The 21,323-nt window shown below is 56.1% G+C and overlaps 11 protein-coding genes across 11 annotated transcripts; 6 read left to right on the forward strand and 5 right to left on the reverse strand.

The window, feature by feature from the left end:
- Positions 1 to 361: 361 nt before the first annotated feature.
- IWZ02DRAFT_376507 (SprT-like family-domain-containing protein) lies at positions 362 to 1,560 on the reverse strand (the record flags this gene model as incomplete). The annotated part of the gene is made up of 3 exons (XM_066764892.1): positions 362 to 770; positions 828 to 927; positions 978 to 1,560. 3 exons carry the CDS (start codon positions 1,558 to 1,560, stop codon positions 362 to 364), a joined length of 1,092 nt encoding a protein of 363 aa, XP_066622925.1.
- Positions 1,561 to 3,508: 1,948 nt separating this feature from the next.
- On the forward strand, positions 3,509 to 4,575 carry IWZ02DRAFT_469345 (P-loop containing nucleoside triphosphate hydrolase protein; the record flags this gene model as incomplete). The annotated part of the gene is made up of 4 exons (XM_066768710.1): positions 3,509 to 3,653; positions 3,724 to 3,896; positions 3,952 to 4,055; positions 4,119 to 4,575. 4 exons carry the CDS (start codon positions 3,509 to 3,511, stop codon positions 4,573 to 4,575), a joined length of 879 nt encoding a protein of 292 aa, XP_066622926.1.
- A 185-nt stretch (positions 4,576 to 4,760) lies between these two features.
- On the reverse strand, positions 4,761 to 6,136 carry IWZ02DRAFT_252126 (uncharacterized protein). The gene has a single exon (XM_066763201.1). It carries the CDS (start codon positions 5,731 to 5,733, stop codon positions 4,993 to 4,995), a length of 741 nt encoding a protein of 246 aa, XP_066622927.1. The 5' UTR covers positions 5,734 to 6,136; the 3' UTR covers positions 4,761 to 4,992.
- On the forward strand, positions 5,842 to 8,502 carry IWZ02DRAFT_252058 (ASST-domain-containing protein). The gene is made up of 3 exons (XM_066763198.1): positions 5,842 to 6,072; positions 6,133 to 6,261; positions 6,348 to 8,502. Exons 1-3 carry the CDS (start codon positions 5,950 to 5,952, stop codon positions 8,028 to 8,030), a joined length of 1,935 nt encoding a protein of 644 aa, XP_066622928.1. The 5' UTR covers positions 5,842 to 5,949; the 3' UTR covers positions 8,031 to 8,502.
- An 817-nt stretch (positions 8,503 to 9,319) lies between these two features.
- On the forward strand, positions 9,320 to 11,080 carry IWZ02DRAFT_377267 (major facilitator superfamily domain-containing protein; the record flags this gene model as incomplete). The annotated part of the gene is made up of 3 exons (XM_066764941.1): positions 9,320 to 9,830; positions 9,885 to 10,353; positions 10,408 to 11,080. 3 exons carry the CDS (start codon positions 9,320 to 9,322, stop codon positions 11,078 to 11,080), a joined length of 1,653 nt encoding a protein of 550 aa, XP_066622929.1.
- Positions 11,081 to 11,602: 522 nt separating this feature from the next.
- On the forward strand, positions 11,603 to 12,667 carry IWZ02DRAFT_252062 (uncharacterized protein). The gene is made up of 2 exons (XM_066763199.1): positions 11,603 to 12,219; positions 12,358 to 12,667. The coding sequence occupies exons 1-2, from the start codon at positions 11,773 to 11,775 to the stop codon at positions 12,391 to 12,393; spliced, it is 483 nt and encodes a 160-aa protein (XP_066622930.1). The 5' UTR covers positions 11,603 to 11,772; the 3' UTR covers positions 12,394 to 12,667.
- Positions 12,668 to 13,336: 669 nt separating this feature from the next.
- On the reverse strand, positions 13,337 to 15,806 carry IWZ02DRAFT_252086 (uncharacterized protein). The gene is made up of 2 exons (XM_066763200.1): positions 15,604 to 15,806; positions 13,337 to 15,546 (listed from the first exon to the last, which is right to left on the reverse strand). Exons 1-2 carry the CDS (start codon positions 15,707 to 15,709, stop codon positions 13,403 to 13,405), a joined length of 2,250 nt encoding a protein of 749 aa, XP_066622931.1. The 5' UTR covers positions 15,710 to 15,806; the 3' UTR covers positions 13,337 to 13,402.
- Positions 15,807 to 16,287: 481 nt separating this feature from the next.
- Positions 16,288 to 17,885, forward strand: IWZ02DRAFT_518289 (putative cysteine protease atg4; the record flags this gene model as incomplete). The annotated part of the gene is made up of 4 exons (XM_066770712.1): positions 16,288 to 16,828; positions 16,878 to 17,046; positions 17,097 to 17,324; positions 17,377 to 17,885. The coding sequence occupies 4 exons, from the start codon at positions 16,288 to 16,290 to the stop codon at positions 17,750 to 17,752; spliced, it is 1,314 nt and encodes a 437-aa protein (XP_066622932.1). The 3' UTR covers positions 17,753 to 17,885.
- Positions 17,886 to 18,019: 134 nt separating this feature from the next.
- Positions 18,020 to 19,070, reverse strand: IWZ02DRAFT_450349 (histone-fold-containing protein). The gene is made up of 4 exons (XM_066767460.1): positions 18,718 to 19,070; positions 18,583 to 18,654; positions 18,432 to 18,519; positions 18,020 to 18,379 (listed from the first exon to the last, which is right to left on the reverse strand). The coding sequence occupies exons 1-4, from the start codon at positions 18,881 to 18,883 to the stop codon at positions 18,289 to 18,291; spliced, it is 417 nt and encodes a 138-aa protein (XP_066622933.1). The 5' UTR covers positions 18,884 to 19,070; the 3' UTR covers positions 18,020 to 18,288.
- Positions 19,071 to 19,280: 210 nt separating this feature from the next.
- IWZ02DRAFT_450352 (histone H2A) lies at positions 19,281 to 20,156 on the forward strand. Its single transcript, XM_066767461.1, has 4 exons — positions 19,281 to 19,453; positions 19,513 to 19,601; positions 19,657 to 19,860; positions 19,914 to 20,156. The coding sequence occupies exons 1-4, from the start codon at positions 19,407 to 19,409 to the stop codon at positions 19,970 to 19,972; spliced, it is 399 nt and encodes a 132-aa protein (XP_066622934.1). The 5' UTR covers positions 19,281 to 19,406; the 3' UTR covers positions 19,973 to 20,156.
- Positions 20,157 to 21,251, reverse strand: IWZ02DRAFT_450361 (uncharacterized protein). Its single transcript, XM_066767462.1, has 5 exons — positions 21,090 to 21,251; positions 20,907 to 21,039; positions 20,776 to 20,854; positions 20,686 to 20,727; positions 20,157 to 20,635 (listed from the first exon to the last, which is right to left on the reverse strand). Exons 1-5 carry the CDS (start codon positions 21,110 to 21,112, stop codon positions 20,613 to 20,615), a joined length of 300 nt encoding a protein of 99 aa, XP_066622935.1. The 5' UTR covers positions 21,113 to 21,251; the 3' UTR covers positions 20,157 to 20,612.
- Between the last annotated feature and the right edge of the window lie 72 nt (positions 21,252 to 21,323).

Genomic DNA, 21,323 nt, shown 5'->3' on the forward strand with positions numbered 1-21,323 from the left:
TCAAAATGCGCCGAACGGCTGTCCCAAGACCTCTTTTGGGGTCCTGTCTGCGTGCGTGCACGCGGGGGACTTGCCTTGGGTGGATACAAGGCTGGGCTGAGGCGTCATATTGGGAGGCTGGGGTAGGTAGGTGGGTAAAGTGATTGTGCATAGATAGCGGTCAGCTGGATTCCCGGCTGATATAGTCGTGGTGCTGGTCGTGCACCCACCCGGGATAGCAACAGCGAGAATGTCCAACTCGAGATGTGAATTGTTCTTGGCAATGATGGGATCTAGTCTAGTAGTCGCTGTTCGCTGTGAGGCCGGCATGCAGGGGTATCTTGAAAAGAATACGAAAAATGCCAAGTGCTCCTCCCTGTGCTCAATTACCCAAGTTGACAAAGTTGAGGGCATCGGCCAAGTCCTTGACGCCCTTTGAAGTGTCCAATTGGCTCTTCTTCGCCTTCGTCTCCCGATACTCCTTCCCCACCAGCTCCATGATGACCGCATGGCTCTTGCCCGCATTCTCAATCTTGATCCTGTTGAAGTTGGCCTTCATGAAGACGTGGTACTCGCTCGCTTGGCCTTGCCTGGGCACTGGTTTTGTTTGCAGGATCGTCGACTTGCAGACTCCACACCGGGCTTTGGCTGGGTCGATGGACTTGGAGTGGCGCTTGTACTCTTGGGCGCAACTCGTGCAAGTCCAGATGTACTTGTAGTCGATAATATAAGAGTGCTTCGTCGTGACATTGACATTGCGATGGGCAAAAGCCCGAGAGACTTTGGCTCCCCTGCGGCTCATGTCAGCAAGTCGGAGCTGTGGCGCTTTTTGGTTGCTTGCAACGTACCATGCTTTGAACTCGGCACCATGGGGGTTATCTCTGATGCCACTAATCATGTAATTGGCAAGGTGGCAATACTCGTGGGCAAGGGTGTTGACCATTTTTTCTGTTGTGTGGTAAGAAGCGGCATTTTCGAGGAATGGGTCAAATTCTTACCCTCATCATCGATGACCTTGTCCGCCAACTCAATGGTTGCATGGTGTTTGGTGCCCTCCTTTCTCCAATTGGCCCTTCCGGCCGTCGTGTTCAAGGTCTTGCTCCAAACGAGTTTGATTCCGCCACATTCAGCAGCCATTTCCGAAATCTTGCCTCGTGTCATGGCCTGATCGAGATCCTTGACGAATTCTTCAGCCAACTTGTGTTTGCGTTCTTCGAATAGCTTGCGTTCCAGGATTGCAGTCTTGTCCCTTTTGGTGGGATTCATCTTTTGAGGTGATGCGTTGGTCACTGCGTTGATTTTTTTGCGCGGAGAGTGCCGATCGTTCCAGTCGTTTACCACGTCGGAAGCCCAAAACGCGTCCAGGCTTTCCTGATGAGGTGGAGTTGGTATCCTCGTTTTCTTGGAAGGAGACTTGAGCTTTGTAGGGCTTTTTGGAGGAGGAGGAGGAGGCGTTGAAGTGCGAGTAGAGTTGGATGCTTCTGGAACCTTGATGGGAGATTTTCTCCTTGGAGGTGAACTTGCGGAGTTAGCCTTGGCTGAGACAGTGGGAAAATCCTTCTTACTATCTGAGTATTGCATCATTGTCTGCGGAGGAGGAACTTGATGGTCTGTCATTGGGACTTGGTCGCGCCAGAGATATCGGCACCAGGGGCTTCTTGAAAATGTCGTCGAAGTTTGGGGTTGTCGCTGGGTCTAACAAGTCCTTTTTGGCAAACAAGCGTCTTCTTGGAGATTCTAGTATTAGATCACGTTCGAATCTGTCTTTTCCAGGGGGTTGAATGGGCTTTCTGCGAGTCGACTTGAGGACGGGCAGATCAGATTCAGAGTCAGAGTCTTGTACTGAAGATGCATCGGCTTCGTCACCGCACCAGATGCTTTGTTCAACGTCTTCCGAGTCATCTGATGAGTCCGGAGGGCATTCCTCGTTGAATATTTCTTCTGCATCTGCTGAATGGTCTTGGCTGCGATAGTCGACACGTGCAGCGGCAGCCCTTCGCGGAGTGCGCTTGTTGGCAGTATCACATTCTTTGACGAAAACCGTTTGTTTTCTCGGGGACATGGAGCTAGGCGCTTCGGTAGTCGCATCTACATGGGGCGTGGAACCAAATGTCGAGCGATTCAGCACCCGCTGACGGGTCGGGCCACGGTCATTCTTGATTTTCGGGACAAGCTCCGGGGTGTTTGCGCGGGCGGACGCGGTGGACGCGGGACGGGGACGTTGTAGCAAATTGGCCAAAAGGGGAAAGTCGTCTTCGTCGCTCGAATCGGCATTGGCGCGAGCCATTTGGGCCAGGAAAGGCGATAGGAATGGCGGTCGAAGGTGTAACGTCGTGGTGGTGGTGGTGGTGGTGGTGGTGAGCAGACGGAACGGATGAACATGGAGTTGGCGGCTTTTTGCGGTAAGCATCCAATCCTTGTCGATAGTTGCCAAGGCAACACGACGCACTGGCCTCCTGCCGTATCGGGAAGGCGGCGAGGGCGGCGGGAGGGCGACGGCTGGCACGCAGCACAACAGCCGCAGACAGGTACAGACAGACACAGGCACAGGCACAGGCACAGGCACAGGCACACGTACGACACCAATTCAGCCACTGGTTCAGCAATGGTGCTACAGCCAACGGTCGACGGAGACGAGTCCTATCTGCTGACTGACCTCCACGGCCACCACATGCATGGCCAAAGCTGAGAAGGGGCCTACAGAAGCTGAAGCTGCAGAACGAATGTGCGCAACGGCCCTGAAGCTGAGCTGAGGACGAAAAGGCGACCCCCCTCACCAAAAAAAAAAAAAAAAAAAAGCACGCATGGTCGAGGCTTGACGAGACAGGGGGATTTTGCGGTGATAAGGGAGGACATGGTCGGAGGTTGACAGCAGGTACATGTACCAGGTCCAGTCCAGCGGCACGGCGGGAGCCAAAGCCTAGTGACAGCAACATGAACTTGATCAAACGTCGGCGGGCCACTTGACGGCGGCAAAAAGATTCCAGGTGCGCCGGTGGAGAATGCGCCAAGAAGGCGCGCCTGAGGAATGAAGCATTGGGATGCGCAAAGGGGAACAGCTGACGATGAAACACACGCGTCAAATGGCAGCGTCTGCGGCGATGTGCAGCTCCACTTGCCCCAACGACGCGCCGTGGCTGAAGTGACGACGACGACGGGTGGCGACGTGGCCTTGATGTTCCTTGGTCTCCCTGTCCAGTCTGCCCGGCCCTCGTTGCCCGCCGCCGCCAAGGATTCCTGGCCCAGACGATCCAAATGCTCCAAATTACTATGTCATGAAACTGAGCAGCCCGCGCACTGCCCTACTGCCCTTTGCAACCCTTATAACGTCCAATTCCGTGCCCGTCCACTGCCTCGGTTGGTCCACTGCAACCTGCCTGCGACGTCAAGGTATCTTTGTCTACCGCGACGACCACACTCTTTCTCAACTCATCATCTTCCGCTCCTCCTCTCGCTTTCAGCCCTGTTGTTCGTCTGTCGCTCTTTAGCACTCGATTCTTGCCTTGGTCGCCGACGCCTCTACTCCACCATGCCCGAAACCTACCGCGACCAGTACACCCCCAAGCCCCTCACCGACGTCTTCACCCATGACACCGACATCGACCGCCGCCAATGCAAGCGCGTCGTGCCCATGAAGGTCCTCTGCCTGGGCCTGGGCCGTACCGGCACTGCTTGTGAGTCCTCAGCCCTTCCCGCGCCTGCAGCAGCGTACGCGTCCGACTAACCTCGGATTTAATCCGACAGCCCTCCGAGATGCTCTGAAGGAACTCGGTTTGAACGACACCTACCACATGATGTCCGTCAGCGTTGAGAACCCTCCCGACGCCCTCTTCTGGATGGATGCCCTGCGCGCCAAGTATGACGGAGTCGGATCCTTTGGCCGCGAGCAATGGGACCAACTCCTTGGCCACTGTCAGGTTGGCAGCCTTGCCGCACCCCCATTTCGACAACCTCTTGCTAACCGCGCTGCAGTCTGTGTGCGATTGGCCCGCCATTGCATTTGTCAAGGAATTGGTCGAGGCCTACCCTGAGGCCAAGGTCATTCTGACCACCCGCGATGTTGACTCTTGGCATGCGTAAGTTGATGCTCGGAACCAAAAATCGTGGGCTAGAACGTTTGACACTGACGCGTCGATCAGCTCGACCCTCAAGACGGTCGACTGGCGAGCAAACGACCCCGAGCTCAAGATGGTTGCCAAGTGGGACTGGGGCGCGGGCCTTTACCAGCCCATGCTCCACAAGTTCTGGTCCAACTTCTTCAAGGGTGACTTCAAGAAGCACGGCAAGCAAGTCTTCATTGACCACTACGCCGATGTGCGCGCCCTTGTGCCGCCCGAGAGGCTGCTCGAGTACCGCATGGGCCAGGGCTGGGAGCCGCTCTGCGAGTTCCTTGACGTGCCCATCCCCGACAAGAAGTTCCCGCACACCAACGACACGGACGGCTTCGTCGAGCGCTGCCGTGGCCGCAACAGGGCGCAAATGATGAACGTGGCTCTCCGGGCGCTGGTCGTCGGTGGTGGCGTTGCGGCAACGGTCCTTGCATCGACCATGACGCTGCACAAGTTCTTCGGCCACCGGCTGCTGGCTGGCCACTAAAGCGGTGGCTGACGACCTAGACGTTACTGTTTTGAAGCCTGCATCATCATCACACCACGAGCATCGGTTTTGGGATTGACGACATTCCATTTGCATTTGGCCCAGAGCGGGAATTGGGCATCATGTGCACTTTTTTAATCACCATCATCATCTTCTCCTCATCAAAATAGGCGATTTGGGAGTTGGCGGGCATAAAGAACGAAGGGTTCTTGAATTTCTTTGGCACGGGTTTCGGAGCATCCAGACGTCTAACGACGACGACGCAGACAGTTTAGAGGGCAGAACAGGCAGGGACTGGCATGCGCGGAGTCTCCTTCGTTAGTTGCGCTGCGCTGTACAGTTCCATATCTACTACCTAGGCGAGAATCATAAGCATTCGACATTCCATGATCATACCAAACAGGAACAAGACGGCAGCTACTGCGTACTTCCCGGCCTCTCAGGTGTCGCACCAGAATGTTCGCGGCAAACGTGGCGTGCGGCGAAACACGGTGGCCACGGACGAAAGGTGTCGAAACAGAAAGGGGTATTTGGACGAATGGGGCCCAGTGGGCGGGCGACAAACATGCGTTTGGATCGAGGAGACGCGGCCGTGGCGCACGCGGACAATAGTTGGCAGAGCCGTGGGGAGGGCGATGAGAGACAGCAATTCACGAGAGTACATGTCTCCTGGAATCCAGCCGGTGGTCCCCTGAAATGATGGGTCCTCGCATAGGTGGTCAGCGGGCATCCCCAGACCAAGGGATTGCGATTGACGGGCCACCGCCCATTAGTCCAGCTCAGCAACCAACGAGGCCTCCCAAATCTTTGGTTTACCCCCCACCCCCCCGGTCGCGTCCTGACCAACTCGCCCTGAGCGTCAGACTGCAGTCGCTCCGAAAGCGCCCTGGCCCTCTGGCGGGGGGGCTGACGGAGTGAGCGGGTGGGTGGGAACACACCATTTAATATTATTGCGCCTGGAAGCTGTGCGCTGCGGCCACGGTTGCGTTGTACGTCAGTAAAGGACCTTTCATCACCACGCACACTCCCAGGTCCTCTCAATTTCAGCCGCGCGTCATCCGGCGCGTTCCTAGACAGGGCAGACTCTGCTGCTGTGTGTGCCTGCCGTGCTGCAGTACCCAGTCCTTTTTGCTCGGTGGCTTGTAACTTCGTCCACATTCACCACCACCACCACCACCACCACTACCACCACCGCCGCCGCTAGCTCCTCCATACCTCTCCCTCTCCCCTCCCTTCCTCTACCCATACTTCGCTTCCCTTCGCTCCGCCTGGCCGCGGGAATTGCGCGTGGTGCTGCAAGGTACTCGAGTACTTGGTCCTCGCTGCGCCGCCTTCCCTCGACCATCCTCGTGGTCGCATACGGTTTTGCAGACCATGGCGCTGTTTGGGCCTATTCTTTCCCGTCACTCGTTTGCCTTTCTTTGCATAGCGTTTCTTTCCACCTTTGCCTTGGCCGATCTCAACAACGACACGTCGCCCACCTCTTTCTTCCATACTGTAAGTCTGCGTGTTAGCCCGTCCGCATCGTGTGCGCCGGCTCTAATCCGTGCCCTCCAGAGACCGGAGCTCCACGCACCGATAATACATTTTGACGTACTATGGCCCGACTTTGTATCCCCGGGCTACATATTCCTCGCGCCGTATCGCAACCACGATCCCGGCCCGTATATTTACGATAATTATGGCGTGCGTACCACAAATGACGAATACCGATATCCAAAAAAAAGGCTTCGACTTTTTGGCGGTCGAATGGCTAATGGTTGCACGCGCAGAACCTCGTATGGTCCGGAGCTGGATTCATGGGCCCAATGGTTGGCCACGCGCCCCGGGTTTGCAACTACCAGGGGAAAGACCACCTCTGCTTCTACCAAGGCGAACAGTACCAGGGCTTCGCACGCGGACACGGCCTCATCGTCAACGATGAATACAGGATTGTAAAAACAGTTGAGAGCGGGGGATCTGCGGCCCAGGCAGACATGCACGAATTCCGCGTGCTACCCGACGGGAAGACGGCGCTGCTCACCGTGTACCAGACGCGGCAGTACGACCTGGCCCCCTTTGGCATCGACGCCGGTATGGGCTGGGTAGTGGACAGCGTGTTCCAGGAGGTCGACATTGAGACGGGTGACGTCGTATTCGAATGGCGTGCTCTGGACCACATCTCGCCTAGTTTCAGCTACACCATGCCCGACACGACCGACACGTCTGGAACTGGACGATCCGCAGACCGGCCGTGGGATTTCTTCCACATCAACTCGATTGACAAGAACGATGACGGCGACTATCTCATCTCAGCGCGGCACATGGCAGCCGTCTACAAGCTTTCAGGTGTGGATGGCCGTGTCATGTGGGAGCTGAACGGCGCAAACCCCAGCTTTCTCAACATCGACCTTCATTTTTCCAGCCAGCATCACGCCAGGTGGACAAAAGAAAACGGAACCCACACAGTGCTTACCTTGTTCGACAATGCGAGCAACAACTTCAACATCACGAATCCCTGGTCGCGCGGCATGGTGGTGGCCATCAACCACATTGACAGGACGGCTTCCATGACCAAGGAATGGTTGGCGCCAGATGCGGCGGGTGGGGTGCTGGCCGGCTCGCAGGGCAGTATCCAGACGCTCAAGGATGGCCACGTCATGATTGGGTGGGGTGACCATCCATTCTTCTCGGAGCACCTCCCCACGGGCGAAGCCGTCATGTACGGCAAGATTGCGCTGCCAGAGTCGGGCGTCATGAACTACCGGGCTTACAAGTTTGAGTGGAAGGCGACGCCGAAGGACAACCCGGCGCTCTTCACATACTCGCGGACGGGGACAAGCGTGGCGGGCATGGTGTTTTACGTGTCATGGAACGGGGCGACCGAGGTCAAAGAGTGGAAGTTTTACGGCAGCAACACGGCCGAGGGACCGTGGGAGACGGTGGCGCGGACCAACAAGACTGGCTTCGAGACGATGCTGCGCACCGAGACGGTCAGGACGTTTGCGTTTGCGGAGGCCATCGACGAGGACGGCCACGTGCTCCGGCGATCGTCGGTGACCAAGACGTTTGTGCCGTCGGCGGCGCTCATGGCGGCGTGCGACGACTACAGCTGCCAGGTGCACCCGCCGCTGGCAGAGGGAGAGCACATTGAGGCGATTCCGCCGTTTGTCGCAGACGGCGGGGCCAACTGGGACACGGGGCTCAAGAGCAACACGTACTACACGCAGCCGCCCAAGACGGCGGGATCTTTCTTCTTGAGCATCGCGGGGCCGGCGGGCGTGGCATTTGGAATTCTGCTGCTGCTGGCGATATGCCTCTACAAGCACCGGGCGATGCGGAGCGTGTCGGGGTGGCAGAGGTCGCTGCAGCAAAAGGGAGTGGATCTGCGCGAGGTGCTGAGCCCGAGTGGGGTGCGGCAGAAGCTACTGGGGCAAAGATATCAGCGAGTGAACGAAGGCGAGGCTGTTCCATAGGAGTAAAGTAAAACTAGGGGGCCTCAGGCAAGCAGGCAGGGGGGGGGGGGGGCGCTTGTCAGGTCAGATAGAGATTGGCTTGTGGAGAAGGATATGTTGACAGCAATTGAACTGATGACAGTGATGTCATGGAGAGAGTCTGTGCCACTGGGAAGGCTGTGACCGGGGGCGTGTTGAGGAGTTATCGTGATAAGCCGGGCAGCGTAAGTTGGTTGCGGCGGTGGTGATGGGGATGGGGGGAGGAAGGACGGACGGACGGACGAGGAGGGCCGACTGGGCGCTGACAGGTCGGTGCTAGGAGTAGTAGCCAGGGCAGCTGTCAGACCAAAACGGGGGGCGTAGCTCGTTCTCGGCAACGGTTGGTGGACCGAATTCAGGCGGTTGGTGATTCAAGGCGGTTGAGGTAATGAAATTTTTTAGGTTTTTTTTTTTTTTTTTCTTTCCTTCTTTCTTTCCTTCTTTCCTTTCCCTGGTGTTTGGACAAGTCAGGTAGCTTGGCGAGGCGCTGCCTGCCCGTCCACATTGTGCATGCAGGTGGGCGTAGGTAGCGCGAGTGCGTAGACGGCTGGGGCTGGGGCTGGGGTGGGTTGTACGTGTGGCTGAGTGACTGCGAAGGTCCGGTGCCTAGTGCTGCTGAAAATTGATCCAAATGTTTCCTCTCCCTCGAGCTGTTTCAGCGGCGGTTGACAGCGAATTTGCTTGCTTGCTTGCTTGCTTGCTTGCGCGGCCTCCTGGCGCTTGTTCCCCCCCCGTCGGCGCCAAGCGAGCAAGACCCGACGCAGCTCCTGAAGCAGTGACCATTTATCCCCACCCGGCAACCAACCCACCCCATTCGTCCCTTCACTCCCTGCTCGCTCGCTCTACGCGCCCTTTGGCTGACCGCGTACTCCTGCTCCTCCAGCTGCTGCGTCTGCTCGTCGTTGCCCATCGTCTCGTCTCTTTTCCGCATGGCTCGCCGGTTCCAAGCCACTCGACTCGCTCATTCCTACTAGTTCAATCCGCATCCGCTTTGCCGCTCCCACTCTTTATCCTCTCTCCCCTCCACCATGCGCGATGGAAACCTGTCCCAAGTCCCCGCCCAAGGTGATCCTGCGGACTCGTCCACCGGCACCTCTATCCGCCAGAATCGCGTCCACCAACGTCATGGTTCCGACGTCTATCGCCGAAACAGCTTAAACTTCAACTCCAACAACAATTCAACCTCGCACTCGCACTCGCACTCGTCCTCGACCTACGGCCACTCGCGCTCCATTAGCCTTGGCCGCCTCGAAAACTACGACGATCCCGACATGTATACTCCCGTCGAGCACTCCAAGCCGCTGCCCGCAACATGGCTCAACATGCCCCACAAGGGCCAGCTGGCCATTCTCGCCATGTCGCGCCTCGTCGACTTTTTCCAAATGGCCGCCCTGCAGACCTTCATGGTCCACCAGCTCAAGAGCTTCGATCCCACATTGCCAGACTCGTCCGTCGCCCACCAGGCCGGCGTCCTACAAGGCAGCTTCACCGCCGCCCAGATTGTCACCTCGGTGCTTTGGGGTCGCGTCGCCGACCAGCCATGGTGCGGAAGGAAGAGGGTCCTGCTCGTCGGCCTGATTGGAACCTCTGTTTCCTGCATAGGTGTCGGCTTCTCCCAGACATTCCTGCAGGCCACCGTCTGGAGGATGCTTGGCGGTGCTATCAACGGCACCGTTGGCTCTGCGCGCACCATGGTCGCCGAGACTGTCGAGAAGAGATTTCATTCCCGCGCATTCCTGTTGCTTCCTCTTGCTTTCAACGTGGCCAACATTCTTGGCCCAGGTACGTCCAACTGATTCCCCATATTCCTTGGCAATTCTCTGATGCAAATTTCAGTCTTCAGCGGTTTGCTCGTGGAGCCCGTCACCGCCTATCCCAAGCTCTTTGGCGTCGATGGTGTGTTTGGCGGAGCTACCGGCGTCCAATGGATGGAACGCTACCCTTACGCCATGCCAAACGTCCTGTGCGCGATCCTTCTTCTCGCCGAGGCATTCTTTGTCCATTTCTTCTTGCGCGAGACCCTGGCCAGCATTCGCAACGCCAAGGTCCCGATGCCGGGTCCCTTGGACCAGTTGAGGACCTTCATCTCCAGATTTACCTCTGGACAGTCCGCGCAGTACACGGCCTTGGAGGACCAGTCTGACGGCCTTCTTGCCGGCGTGGATCATGATGCCATGGAAATGTCACCAATGGGCGCCAAATCCAAGGCGTCCAAACGTCCTCAGGTCCTGCCATTCAACCGCATTTGGACCGCAAATGTTCTCTGGGTCCTCTTATCAATCGCCATTTTCGATTTCCACATGGGGTAAGACTTGCAACCTCTTGTGATAGCTTCGCCGCTAACCTGCCGCCAACTTAGCGCCTTTTCAAGCTTGTGGATTGTCTTCTTGTCCACCGACAGGCCCCAGTCAGCAATCGTTGCTCGTTACGTGAAGCGCTCGAACCCCTTCATCTTCAGCGGCGGTCTTGCCTTTGAGCCCGCCGCCATTGGCTTTGCCCTTGCCGTCCTCGGTATCGTTGGTCTTGCGCTCCAGCTTTCGATTTACCCCTGGGCCAACTCGCGCTTCGGCCTCATGCGTTGCTTCAGATACTCGCTCTTCCTCTTCCCCATGGCCTATTTCCTGGCGCCCTACCTGGCGCTGCTTCCCTCGCAAACTCCGGCTCCGAGCCCGGCGAGCGGTTTCTGGGTCTGGATCGGCATTTCGATGATCTTGACTCTGCAAGTTTCGGCGCGCACTTTTGCCCTTCCTGCCTCGATCATCCTTCTCAACAACTCCAGCCCACATCCGAGTGTGTTGGCGACTATCCACGGCATTGGCCAAAGCGTCAGCTCCACCTTCAGGACCGTCGGCCCTATTGCGGCCGGCTACTGGTACGGTGTGGGCTTGGAAAAGGGCATCGTAGGAATGGCCTGGTGGGTTGTTGCGGCGATCTCAACTATTGGCTGCGTGGCCAGTTTCTGGGTGAGAAACGGAACCGGTCATGAGATCCTGCTGCCCGGCGAAGAGCCGCCGGAGAACAGCGAGAAATAATTTTTTTTTTTTTTTTTGGCTTCCTCTTCCCCCTTCCTCTTTACTCTTCTGATTCATATTATCCGTTCCCCCTTTTTTTTTTTTTCCTGAGATTCCTTGGACAGTCGCGGTTCGTTTGTGGCGAGAACGCGTTGGCTGCGCGACTGCATTGGGACGGCGTTTTGCATCTATACCCGGCGTAGAGATTCCTTGAGATATGGCTCGAGATGTAAGTATACAGGTCGACACAGAAGATAAGACGGTGGGATTGGATTGGAGAGTAGGTTCGATTGTTTTTGCGCATGCGAGATCGGCTTTGGATGACGTGGGCGAGACGATGATCGACGGTTGTGGACAGGAGCAGCCTGGATAGTCGCGTGTGTGTATTGAATCGCAAGTCGAAATACTTCTTCCAGCAGCAGACGTGCAACACCGAGACGAGGCGGCGGCAGAGGGGAATTGGATGGTCGGTCTATTTAAGCTCCTTGGCTCAGTGCGACTTGACGATGTCGCAATGCAATGGGCTTGCGCAGGGGCGTTGACGTGACGAGCACGACATGGGGAGGCGACTGGCGCCTTCAGTAGCAGGTCAGCCACGAGCGCAGGCACGAAAATGCAGAGATGAAAAACGGCGCCGACTTGGCACCGCCCAGGTGACGTTGGTAGAGTGGTAGACCAGCAGGGCGGGCAGAGGATCTGGAGGCTCACTCCCGATGCATGGATGGCTAGTTGTTGGCTCACCTGCATGTCTGATGTCGTGCTTGCTTGCTTGCGCCACGGCTGTTGAGTGGGTGGACGATGGTCGCTCTGGTACCAACCAACCGTTCATCGACTGGGTGCCATGGGAGGAGAGACGAACGGGAGAGTCGCCGCGCAGACAGCGAGCTGACCACAGTTTAAATCCCTTTCTTTTCCTTCTCTTGTTCTTTTTTTGTCTCTCCCTCGTTCCCTCAACAAATTACCTGATGTCGACCAATGATGCGGTGTTTGTCCTCCGCCCTACCTCCTCTTTAGCTTTGAGTCCCGGGGCCTGCCGTCTCGCCGCACTAGTTTTGCTAGTGTCCGGCATGCGAAGGCATCAAGACCGGCGCTTGAAGGCATACATACACGGCCAAGATTGCTTGCTGAACTGCTGGATGTCCAGGGAAGTTGGCTGGCAGGTGCGTCTGCTTCGTCCCGTCTGGCAGTCTATATGGGCCTGGCGTGTTGATCAGTCTGCTCTTTGCATCTCGCAACATGAGTCGTGACCGTTTGCTCCTGGATTTTCCGTTTGATGCTGATGGCACATTTGTCGAAAGTCGAGTACCGCGGGCTTCAGAGCCGATGGCGAGTGAAGTTGGCAAGCTGCCATGGCGCGCAGAAGAGCATGCAGCATCTCGTGTTGCTCGCCGCCGCACTGGACTCCATCTGGCTCGCTTGCTTTTACTTGCGTCTCTGTCTCTCGTATTCTTGACGAGCGGGGGTGGAGGAAGTAGTGTCCGTCCCGAGGGCGTCGGGTGTGTCTGCTTCGGATTCGCATTAGCGTGCCATGACGTCTCGCGGTTGAGAGAGAACCTAATCCACTACCTGCACTCACGACCCACATGCAACAACACAGTCACCACGCCTTCTGATTTAGCTTGTATACATGCACGGGAAAGTGGGCATGATAAGTAAAATGTTCATGCTTAAACAAGGCGTCGAAGCCGTCTTATATTTGCCTCTTATCATGTATATCATTTGAGCCGTTTTCTTGACACAATGTGTTTGATTGGCCGGAAAAATTCGATTTGCACGCACGCCCAGCTTTCCCGCCTGCACTCAATGCCCCACTGTAAACAGAACACGGAGGAAGGCATTCACTTCTGAATGTTGATCACAGCGTTCACGTATAAATCAATCTATGATTGCCGTCGGAAGAGAGCTGGGTGTGACGTGGCGCACATTAAAGCCCTACTCTATTCCCAGAAAGCAACATGACAAAGGCAGAAAGGGAGTGCCAGAAAGATGGCTTCATTGCGAGTATCGAGTGCACCGCCAAGGTGCCAGGCAACGATTCTATGCCTTGTGTCGCCCTATTGCGCCCTTTTTGAACCCTGACTGCCTGATGAACTTCGGAACGGCTTACGGTACCCGCCCTGGAAAGCAGCCGTACACCAAAAGCAAATCCCTCTTCCATCACTGCTCTATGACGAGTAAGAAACCAAAGAGGCATGGAACTCTACAGAGCTGAAAGGAAAGTCTTCGCTCATGCGAGAAAACGCTTTCAGGGCACAGGCTTTCCAGAAAGAGAGAAGAAGAGGGAGGGACGCAGGAACGAGACGAATTCTACCAAGTGGAGAGAAGAAAACGAAACGCGAGAGGTCATCCAAGACCGGTCTTGGATGTCTTGACAACGTGCATCACTGGTTGCAGGATGCCCTTGTTGTCGACCGCTCCCAAAGCCATCCCGGCACTCCAGCCCATCCTTTCCAGCATGGCGCGGCCCTTGTTTTCAGAGCCAATCTCAGGCGCCGACGCACCCACGACTTCACCATCACGATACGAGGCGGCTCCATACTTGCCGCCGCTGCCGCCTCCTCCACCGCGGCCAGCCCTCTTGCCCGCGCCACCTGTGTCGCCGCGGGGAAGGAATCGATGTTGGAACCGAGAGGTGATCTTTGAGAAGGCATAATCGTTCAGTGGTCTCGTCCGCGAAGTCTTGACCAAGGTTGTGAAGCGCTTGTTGCCTGATCCGACCGACTTGGAGTTCATGTTCAAAGCAGCCCCGATTTGGTGAAGAATGGCGCGCTGATGCTTGTCCATGGGAGGGAAAGGTCGGCTTTGGGCCGAAGAGTCCAGGAAAACACGCAGTTCCTCCCTGATTTCCTCAAAAGTCATTCCTGTGTCGTACTTGGCGCTCAAGTCCGGTTTGAACTTGTTCTTCTTGCCCAAGAGACCTTGAGCGCGGAGCTCCTCTCGCTCTTTCTTCCGGTTGTGCTTCTTTTCACGGTCCTTTTCCCAGGTGGACTTCAACTTGAGAGCGAGCTCATCGTCGGAGAGTTCAAAAGGCAGGTTGGCCTTCTTTCCCTTTTGTCTTTTCCTGAGACTGGGACGCTCCCAGTCCATGACGTCGAAACCATTGTACGGGTCATGTTCGAGAACGTCGGCCATGAGGCTTGCGGATGGGAAATGATCCTTGCGTTTTCCTTTGCTATTCTTCTTTCGGGACGAACGCAGCATGGCCTCGAGATGCTGCTCCACATCATCTCCATCGTCGTCGTCGTCGTCGTCGGCGTCGACACCGTCAAACAGAAACAGATCGTCTGCACCCAAGCCTAGCTCTTCTTGCTTGCCGAGGAGTCGGGCGATGTGCTCGTCGCTCATTCTTTCGATCCTCCTTTCGATAAGGTCCTCTTCATCCTCGAACTCGGTTTCGTCGTCGTCATCGTCATCGTCCCCCTCTTCGTCGTCATCATCGTCGTCCTCCTCATCCTTCTCATCCTCGCTCGCATCCGACCAGCTTTCGTCACTGGTCTCGTTTCCGAGTCTGATGTTTTTGACATTGTCTTCATAAGCTGTGACCACCTGCTTGTCATATTCTTCAGTGACACTGTCCACAGATATCCACCGTGCTTCGTCGTCTGTAGTCTTGTCAAAAACCACCAAGTATTGAATGCCACTCGAACGCTCTCTCTTTCGAAGGATTCGAGCAATCTTTCCGATCATCTCAGACGATGTACTCAGCTGGTCGAAGTCTTCCAGGTCAGGTGAGTCCCAGTCGTTCTTATGGGGATTCTGCAAGACGTTCTCCCGAATGCCAATCGACTCTACAGACGACTCTATATACCAGTCGCCGCCGTCACCCTCTCCCAAAGGTCTGCGGTTGATCGAGTCCATGAGATGCTGGTCTTCGCCAGACGAGTCGGTTTTCTGAGCCCTGATGTTCTCAAGATAGTCCGCGATTGCTTCGTCATCCGAAGCCATTGTTGCTTCCCATTTCTTGACCGGCTTCTTATCCTTTCCATTACCTGGTAGAGCGCCCGAAGATGACTCGTTTGTCGATGCTGCTGGAGTGTTGATGACCGGAGTATCGCTTTGAACAGGGTCCGCGATAGTGCGGACGTGGTCGCGACCCTTGAAGAGAACAACTTCTTCGCTAGAATCAGACGGCGTAGGGGAAGGGCTGCGGATCACTGGAGGCGGCAGACCGGTCTGAGTCGTAGTGATTGAGCCATTCGTGTCCTCAAAGAAGAGAGAAGATGGCGGGGCTGGTTCTTCATTGGGGGGCGCTTTTGGAGCTTCATTTGCGTCGAGCTTCATTTGGGCCATGGCATTCTCAGAACGCGCAACAGCAGCGGAGAACAGGTCTTTTTCTTGTTCAGACGTCTTTTCGGGCAAGGAGCCAGCCAAGTGTCCTCCGCTTACAAAGGTGATGGGCTTGTGGCGAGTTTCAGCATCGGTCCCCCACAAGCGTTCGCGACCGCGTGTCTCTGTGTTGCGGGCGACGTCTCTCATAGAAAACGAGCCTGCTGGAATAGGAATTAGTACAAAGACATCAAGATCGTCAATGGGAAAAAGCAGACCATTTTGTGCTGCAGAAGGCGGTGCGAACGAATTCCTGAGATTTCCTCTGGAATAATGGCTGGACCCTCGGGACGGACCTCCACCTCTTCGTCCGCGCTTGGCCATGTCCGAGGATAGGCGTGAGCAAGGGCTGCTGAGCGGAGAATTGGAGTGGGCGAAATTGAGCGGCACGTTGATGGGGTGGAACAGGGAGAGGCGGAAGTGGGCGGCAGAAAGATGAGGTCGTCATGGCTCGAGCTGGGGCGTATCGATAGGCGCACGCCTGACTCGGCGCACCCTGCACCTTGCAACAACCAAGCACTTGACACGAACTGCTCACGCGTCACTGGCTGTTGATTTTGGCTGGCGACTGACGCATCATGATGAAGTCGTTGATGCATTGAATTGAAATCGTATTCCACCAGTTCACAGCAGGCCTCTGCATCTAACATGGTGAGCCGCATGTTTATCCACCCCGCGCTGGTCCGTTGAATGGCGAGCCGCAGCCGGCACGACCACGACCAGCGAGCGTCCGGGGTCAGCTGTCCGGCACCTCGCCGCCTTGTCCACCTCCACCTCCATCACAGTCACAACCATTCTTCCTGCCACCCTCCTCCAGTTCTCTCTCCGCCACCTCGCCCTGAGCCTGTCAACTTTTGGCGGGTATGCCACCCTGTTGAAGAGCCTCATCCAGCTAGCTCATCATGGCCAACGATCTCGGCCGCTACAGCAAGCGCATCGTCCAGTACTTCTGGGACCCCATCCCAACGAACGACAACGACGCCCCCATCTGGTGTTTGGGGCGGCGCTACGACTCCAAGCCAAGTGCCCCGCAGACTCCGCTCGAGGAACCTACGCAAAAAGCCCCGTCGACGCTTTCGACATCGCATGGTTCTACGACGTCGTCACGATCAGCGGGCGATGATGCCACGAGCCGGAATAGCAGCGATGAGGGTGTTGTAGTGCAAAGCGCTGATGCTCAGGATGCGGATGCTGCTGGAAGCTGGCCTCCTCAGTTTTTGGATGATTTCGAGGCCCGAATTTGGCTCACATACCGGTCCAACTTCGCTCCCATACCCAAGTCGCAGGATCCCAAGGCGGCAGCCTCTATGAGCTTCAGCGTGCGTCTGAAGAGCCAGTTAAGCAACCAGTCCGGCTTCTCTTCCGACACTGGCTGGGGTTGCATGATTAGATCGGGGCAGAGTCTACTAGCGAACGCCTTACAAGTACTGAAGCTCGGCAGAGGTATAAGATCCATTCCGTACATGAAGCCATGTCTGACCGTTTCATTTAGACTGGCGCCGAGGGCAAGCATCAGAAGATGAACGCCTTTTACTTTCCTTGTTTGCCGACGATCCGAAAGCTGCCTTCTCCATTCACAAGTTCGTGGAGCACGGGGCCGCAGCCTGCGGCAAGCATCCCGGAGAATGGTTCGGCCCCTCTGCAACAGCAAGATGCATACAGTGAGCAGCTCCCTTGCTAGGAAATGAGTTCAAATGCCTAATGATCACAGAGCCTTGACAGACAACTATGCCGAAGCCGGTCTTAGAGTCTACATCACCGGCGATGGCTCAGATGTGTACGAAGACAGTCTTATGAGAATAGCAAAAGACAGCAGCGGCGTCTTTCAACCAACACTCGTTCTCGTTGGCATCCGACTTGGCATTGATCGCGTGACTCCCGTGTACTGGGAAGCTCTCAAAGCGTCACTGCAGCTTTCACAGTCGATTGGCATTGCCGGGTATTGCCCGCGCCTCTCTTTTCGGTTGCTGTGCTCTGCTAACAGATTGCAGTGGTCGACCGTCGGCATCTCACTATTTCGTTGGCACCCAGGACTCGCATTTCTTTTACTTAGACCCTCACAATACCCGGCCCTTTTTGCCCTTGCATTCCGATGTTTCCAAATACACCGCCGAAGACATTGACTCCTGCCACACGCGGCGCCTGCGGCGGCTCCACATCAAGGAGATGGATCCGTCGATGTTGATTGCATTTCTGATTCGCGATGAATCGGACTGGAGAAACTGGAGAAAGGCCGTGACCGAGGTGCACGGCAAACCGGTCATCCATGTTGCCGATTCGGAGCCTGTCATCCACGGAGGCCAGGAGCGCGAGGATGCCATTGACGAAGTCGAAGCATTTGACGACGAAGACGGAGGTTTGCAGTGATTACAGGATATTGCGTTTGGCGTTATTGATTTTGATGCTAGTATACCATCGTCGCCGACACGGAAATTGAGGGAATGAAAACCGTGTCGCAAAGGTTGCCGTGCCTGGTGTTGGAAGTCAATCGCTCGAAGGATTAGCTGGTCACTATTCGTGAAAGTTTTTACGAGATTTGGCATCCGCAAAGCACAGCATAGCGGACGCAGCGCTAGAATTCGACTCCGCAATCTCTCAAGCCTGTCACGTCAGCGTCACCTTGAAAGCACGACTCAGAAGTAAGAAAGGCAGAAATTTTGAAGTACCGATTCCTTTCGGACTGTTTGTCTCCGAAGAGCGTAATGTACAGCGCGAGTGATATCTGAAAACCATGAGTCCGTAAAGCCTGAATACCGGGCTTGAAAATGAAGCAAGCCATCCCATGATCGCATTAAAAGAAACCTTGAACACCGTCCCCGAAACCAACCCGCCCTGAAGAGATCAAATCAGGGATCATCACCGATTTCCATCCGTCGAGTAACACCAGATCCGAAGAAAGCCGCTTATTTGGTCGACGAAGAGTACTTGGTGACGGCCTTGGTGCCCTCAGAAACGGCGTGCTTGGCCAGCTCACCGGGCAGGATCAACCTGACGCTGTAATGGATTTAGCTCGGGCAGAATGAATTGGAAAATGCGAGCGACATACGAGGTCTGGATCTCGCGAGACGAGATGGTTGACTTCTTGTTGTAGGCGGCAAGCTTCGAAGCCTCGGTGGCGACGCGCTCGAAGATGTCTGGATTGCGCGTCAGTCTGGGAACCAAAACAAAAATGGAATCAAAACACGATTGACACGTACCGTTGACGAAGGAGTTGAGGATGGACATGGCACGGTTGGAGATACCAGTGTCGGGGTGGACCTGCTTCAGGACTGGATTGCAAGAAACGCGTCAGAATGGAGTCGAATCGCAAAATCGGACGCGTCGGATCTCACCCTTGTAGATGTAGGAGGAGTAAGTCTCCTTCCTGGACTTGGTGCGCTTCTTCTTGTCGCCGGAGGGAGCGGCAGTCTTCTTGCCGGCCTCCTTCTTCTCAACGGGAGCCTTGCCAGCGGGGGCCTTGCCGCCGGTGGTGGGAGTCTTCTGGGCCTTGGGGGGCATTTTTGCGGATCGAGCGAGTTGATTGATTCGAGAGAAGTAGACGAGTAGCTGAGATGGCTTGCAGAGGTAGCGGCGAGTAGCGGCAACGGTATGGCAGTACGGGGTGGTGGGTGGATGGAAGAGAAACAGAGGTGACGGCGTCGTCGCGCGGGCAGGCCGTGTTCTTAAAGGCGGGCGGGTGATCGGGCGGGCGCAGCGACCCAGTCGCGTCTGCGGCCAGACGGTGCTATAACGCTATTCCGCTTCAAGGCCATGACAGGCTGCATCTGGGCCAGTGCGCCCTGCGCTGGTGGTCGCTACCGCCCCGCCGAATCCAAGCCGTTCAGGTCGCGCGCCCGTGATTCGTGATTGCGAGCCCATCATATAAGGCCTGACCGCGCCCGCCACCCCATCCACATCCTTTTCTCTCCCACCCGTCTCTCACCACTCAACCCGCTTCCGTCGCGTCTCCATCGCCAGCCTACCGCTCCACTCTTCCTCACTTACCCCACAAACCCCAATCTTCAATTTTCCAACCGCAAAAATGACTGGCAAGTCCGGCGGCAAGGCCAGCTCTAAGTCCGCGCAATCGTAAGTCGTCACTCGACGCGTTTCCATCGTCGCCCTCTTCTGACTCTTTTCTCTCCCAGGCGCTCCTCCAAGGCCGGTCTCGCGTTCCCCGTTGGCCGTGTCCACCGTCTCTTGAGGAAGGGCAACTACGCCCAGCGTGTCGGTGCCGGTACGTGTTCCGTCCTTTCTCTCGTCGCTGGTTTCAAATCTGACTTGAGTTTCAGGTGCTCCCGTCTACCTTGCTGCCGTCCTCGAGTACCTGGCTGCTGAAATTCTCGAGCTGGCTGGCAACGCTGCCCGCGACAACAAGAAGACCCGCATCATTCCCCGTCACCTTCAGCTTGCCATCCGCAACGACGAGGAGTTGAACAAGCTTCTCGGCCACGTCACCATCGCCCAGGGTGGTGTTTTGCCCAACATCCACCAGAGTACGTCCTTTCCGGCCCTTCATTCCGCCATTCTCCGTGCTGACTGTTTCCAGACCTGCTGCCCAAGAAGACGGCCAAGCCCGGCAAGGGCGGTCCCAGCCAGGAACTTTAAGCGCTTTCCATCACGTTCTGATCTGCTTTCTCAGGCGCGGGTACGGTGGTTTCTTATGACTATGGGGTTTCGGCATGGGTTCTGGGTTTCACGGCTACGGCTTTGAGGACTGCAATAGGGCAGTTTGCTGTACATTACATCCACGGTTCCGGATGGAATATTACGAGTTAACACTTCACCCAATTCTTCGATTTATAATGAGTGGTCTCAGCTTGATGCGGACAACCCCGGGTTTTCGCCGCGGCGCAAACATGGGGACTTGGGAAGACTTTGGGGCCAGCACTTTCATTGGCAATGTGCTGATTCCACCGAAAAGGATCAAGTCATCGGACGAAAAGTGCACTTCGGGCGCCAAAATGACGCGTCAGAACAGCTGAGAAGCTGGGTTTGAGCAATCCGGGGTAGTATCCACTGTGGAAACGTGGTGGATTTTGTGGAATCTACATTGAGGGCTGCCTGTAACGGTCGGTCGGGCTTGTCTTGCCAAAATCTAACGTGTCGCCTCGGCGTCATGGAATGCTGCCCAAAATGCTGCTGAATTGCTTTCATGCACTCACTGTCTACCGCTCAACCACTACCGTTCGAAGCATCCTTAGCCTCTTGTCTTTGTCGTCATGTCTATCCTTGGACTCCACGCTTCTCATAGTTCCATTTTCGGGGGAGCTGTTGTCTGATGAGCGCGCGCATCCAGATCGAAGGGTCGAACAGCTTACGATCCAGGATTGGAGCAGGGAGATTGCGTTCGTATTTGGAGCCTACAGAACGTGAGTGTGAGCAATAGTATCCAGTGCTGACAGGCTCACCGCCAGGCGCCGTGGGTGGGACGTATGGATCCGGGTGCTTCCAATGTTCGAGCAGGTCCTCGGTTTCCTTGAGCAAGTCCTAGCAACAAATGGTCAGGGAAGCTGTGCGGGCACAAGCGGGGGTATTTCACTTTGACTAGTCGCGGATCCGTCACGTTTTTCTTGTCTTCAAACAAAGAGCGAATGTAGAGGGCCTGTCCTCTCCAGAGGTGCCGATGCACCGCCCAGCTGAGGGAAAGCTTCAAGGAGCGGCGGTAGAGGGAGCTGATGGCGTGTCAGCAGACATGGCGGGGAGCGCGAGGCGCATTGCGAACCAAACAGCAGATTTCGAAGCCATTGTGCTTGAGCGAGACGGAGCTGGGGAACGGCCGAATCGCGGAGATGGGGAGTGGTGATGATGGCGATGAAGCTGGAGCTGCTGATGTTGGGGCTCCAATGATTAGCCATGTCCTTGGCCGTCCCGCGTGGTCCGCGCTCCGAAGGGCAGCCAGTGCCAGCCCATTGGAGTAGCCGGCCCGACATAAATCCACGCAGTTTCGGCCGGCCTT

This window comes from Phyllosticta citriasiana (assembly GCF_038021145.1).
Source record: "Phyllosticta citriasiana strain CBS 120426 chromosome Unknown IWZ02scaffold_6, whole genome shotgun sequence".
NCBI classification, from domain to species: domain Eukaryota; kingdom Fungi; phylum Ascomycota; class Dothideomycetes; order Botryosphaeriales; family Phyllostictaceae; genus Phyllosticta; species Phyllosticta citriasiana.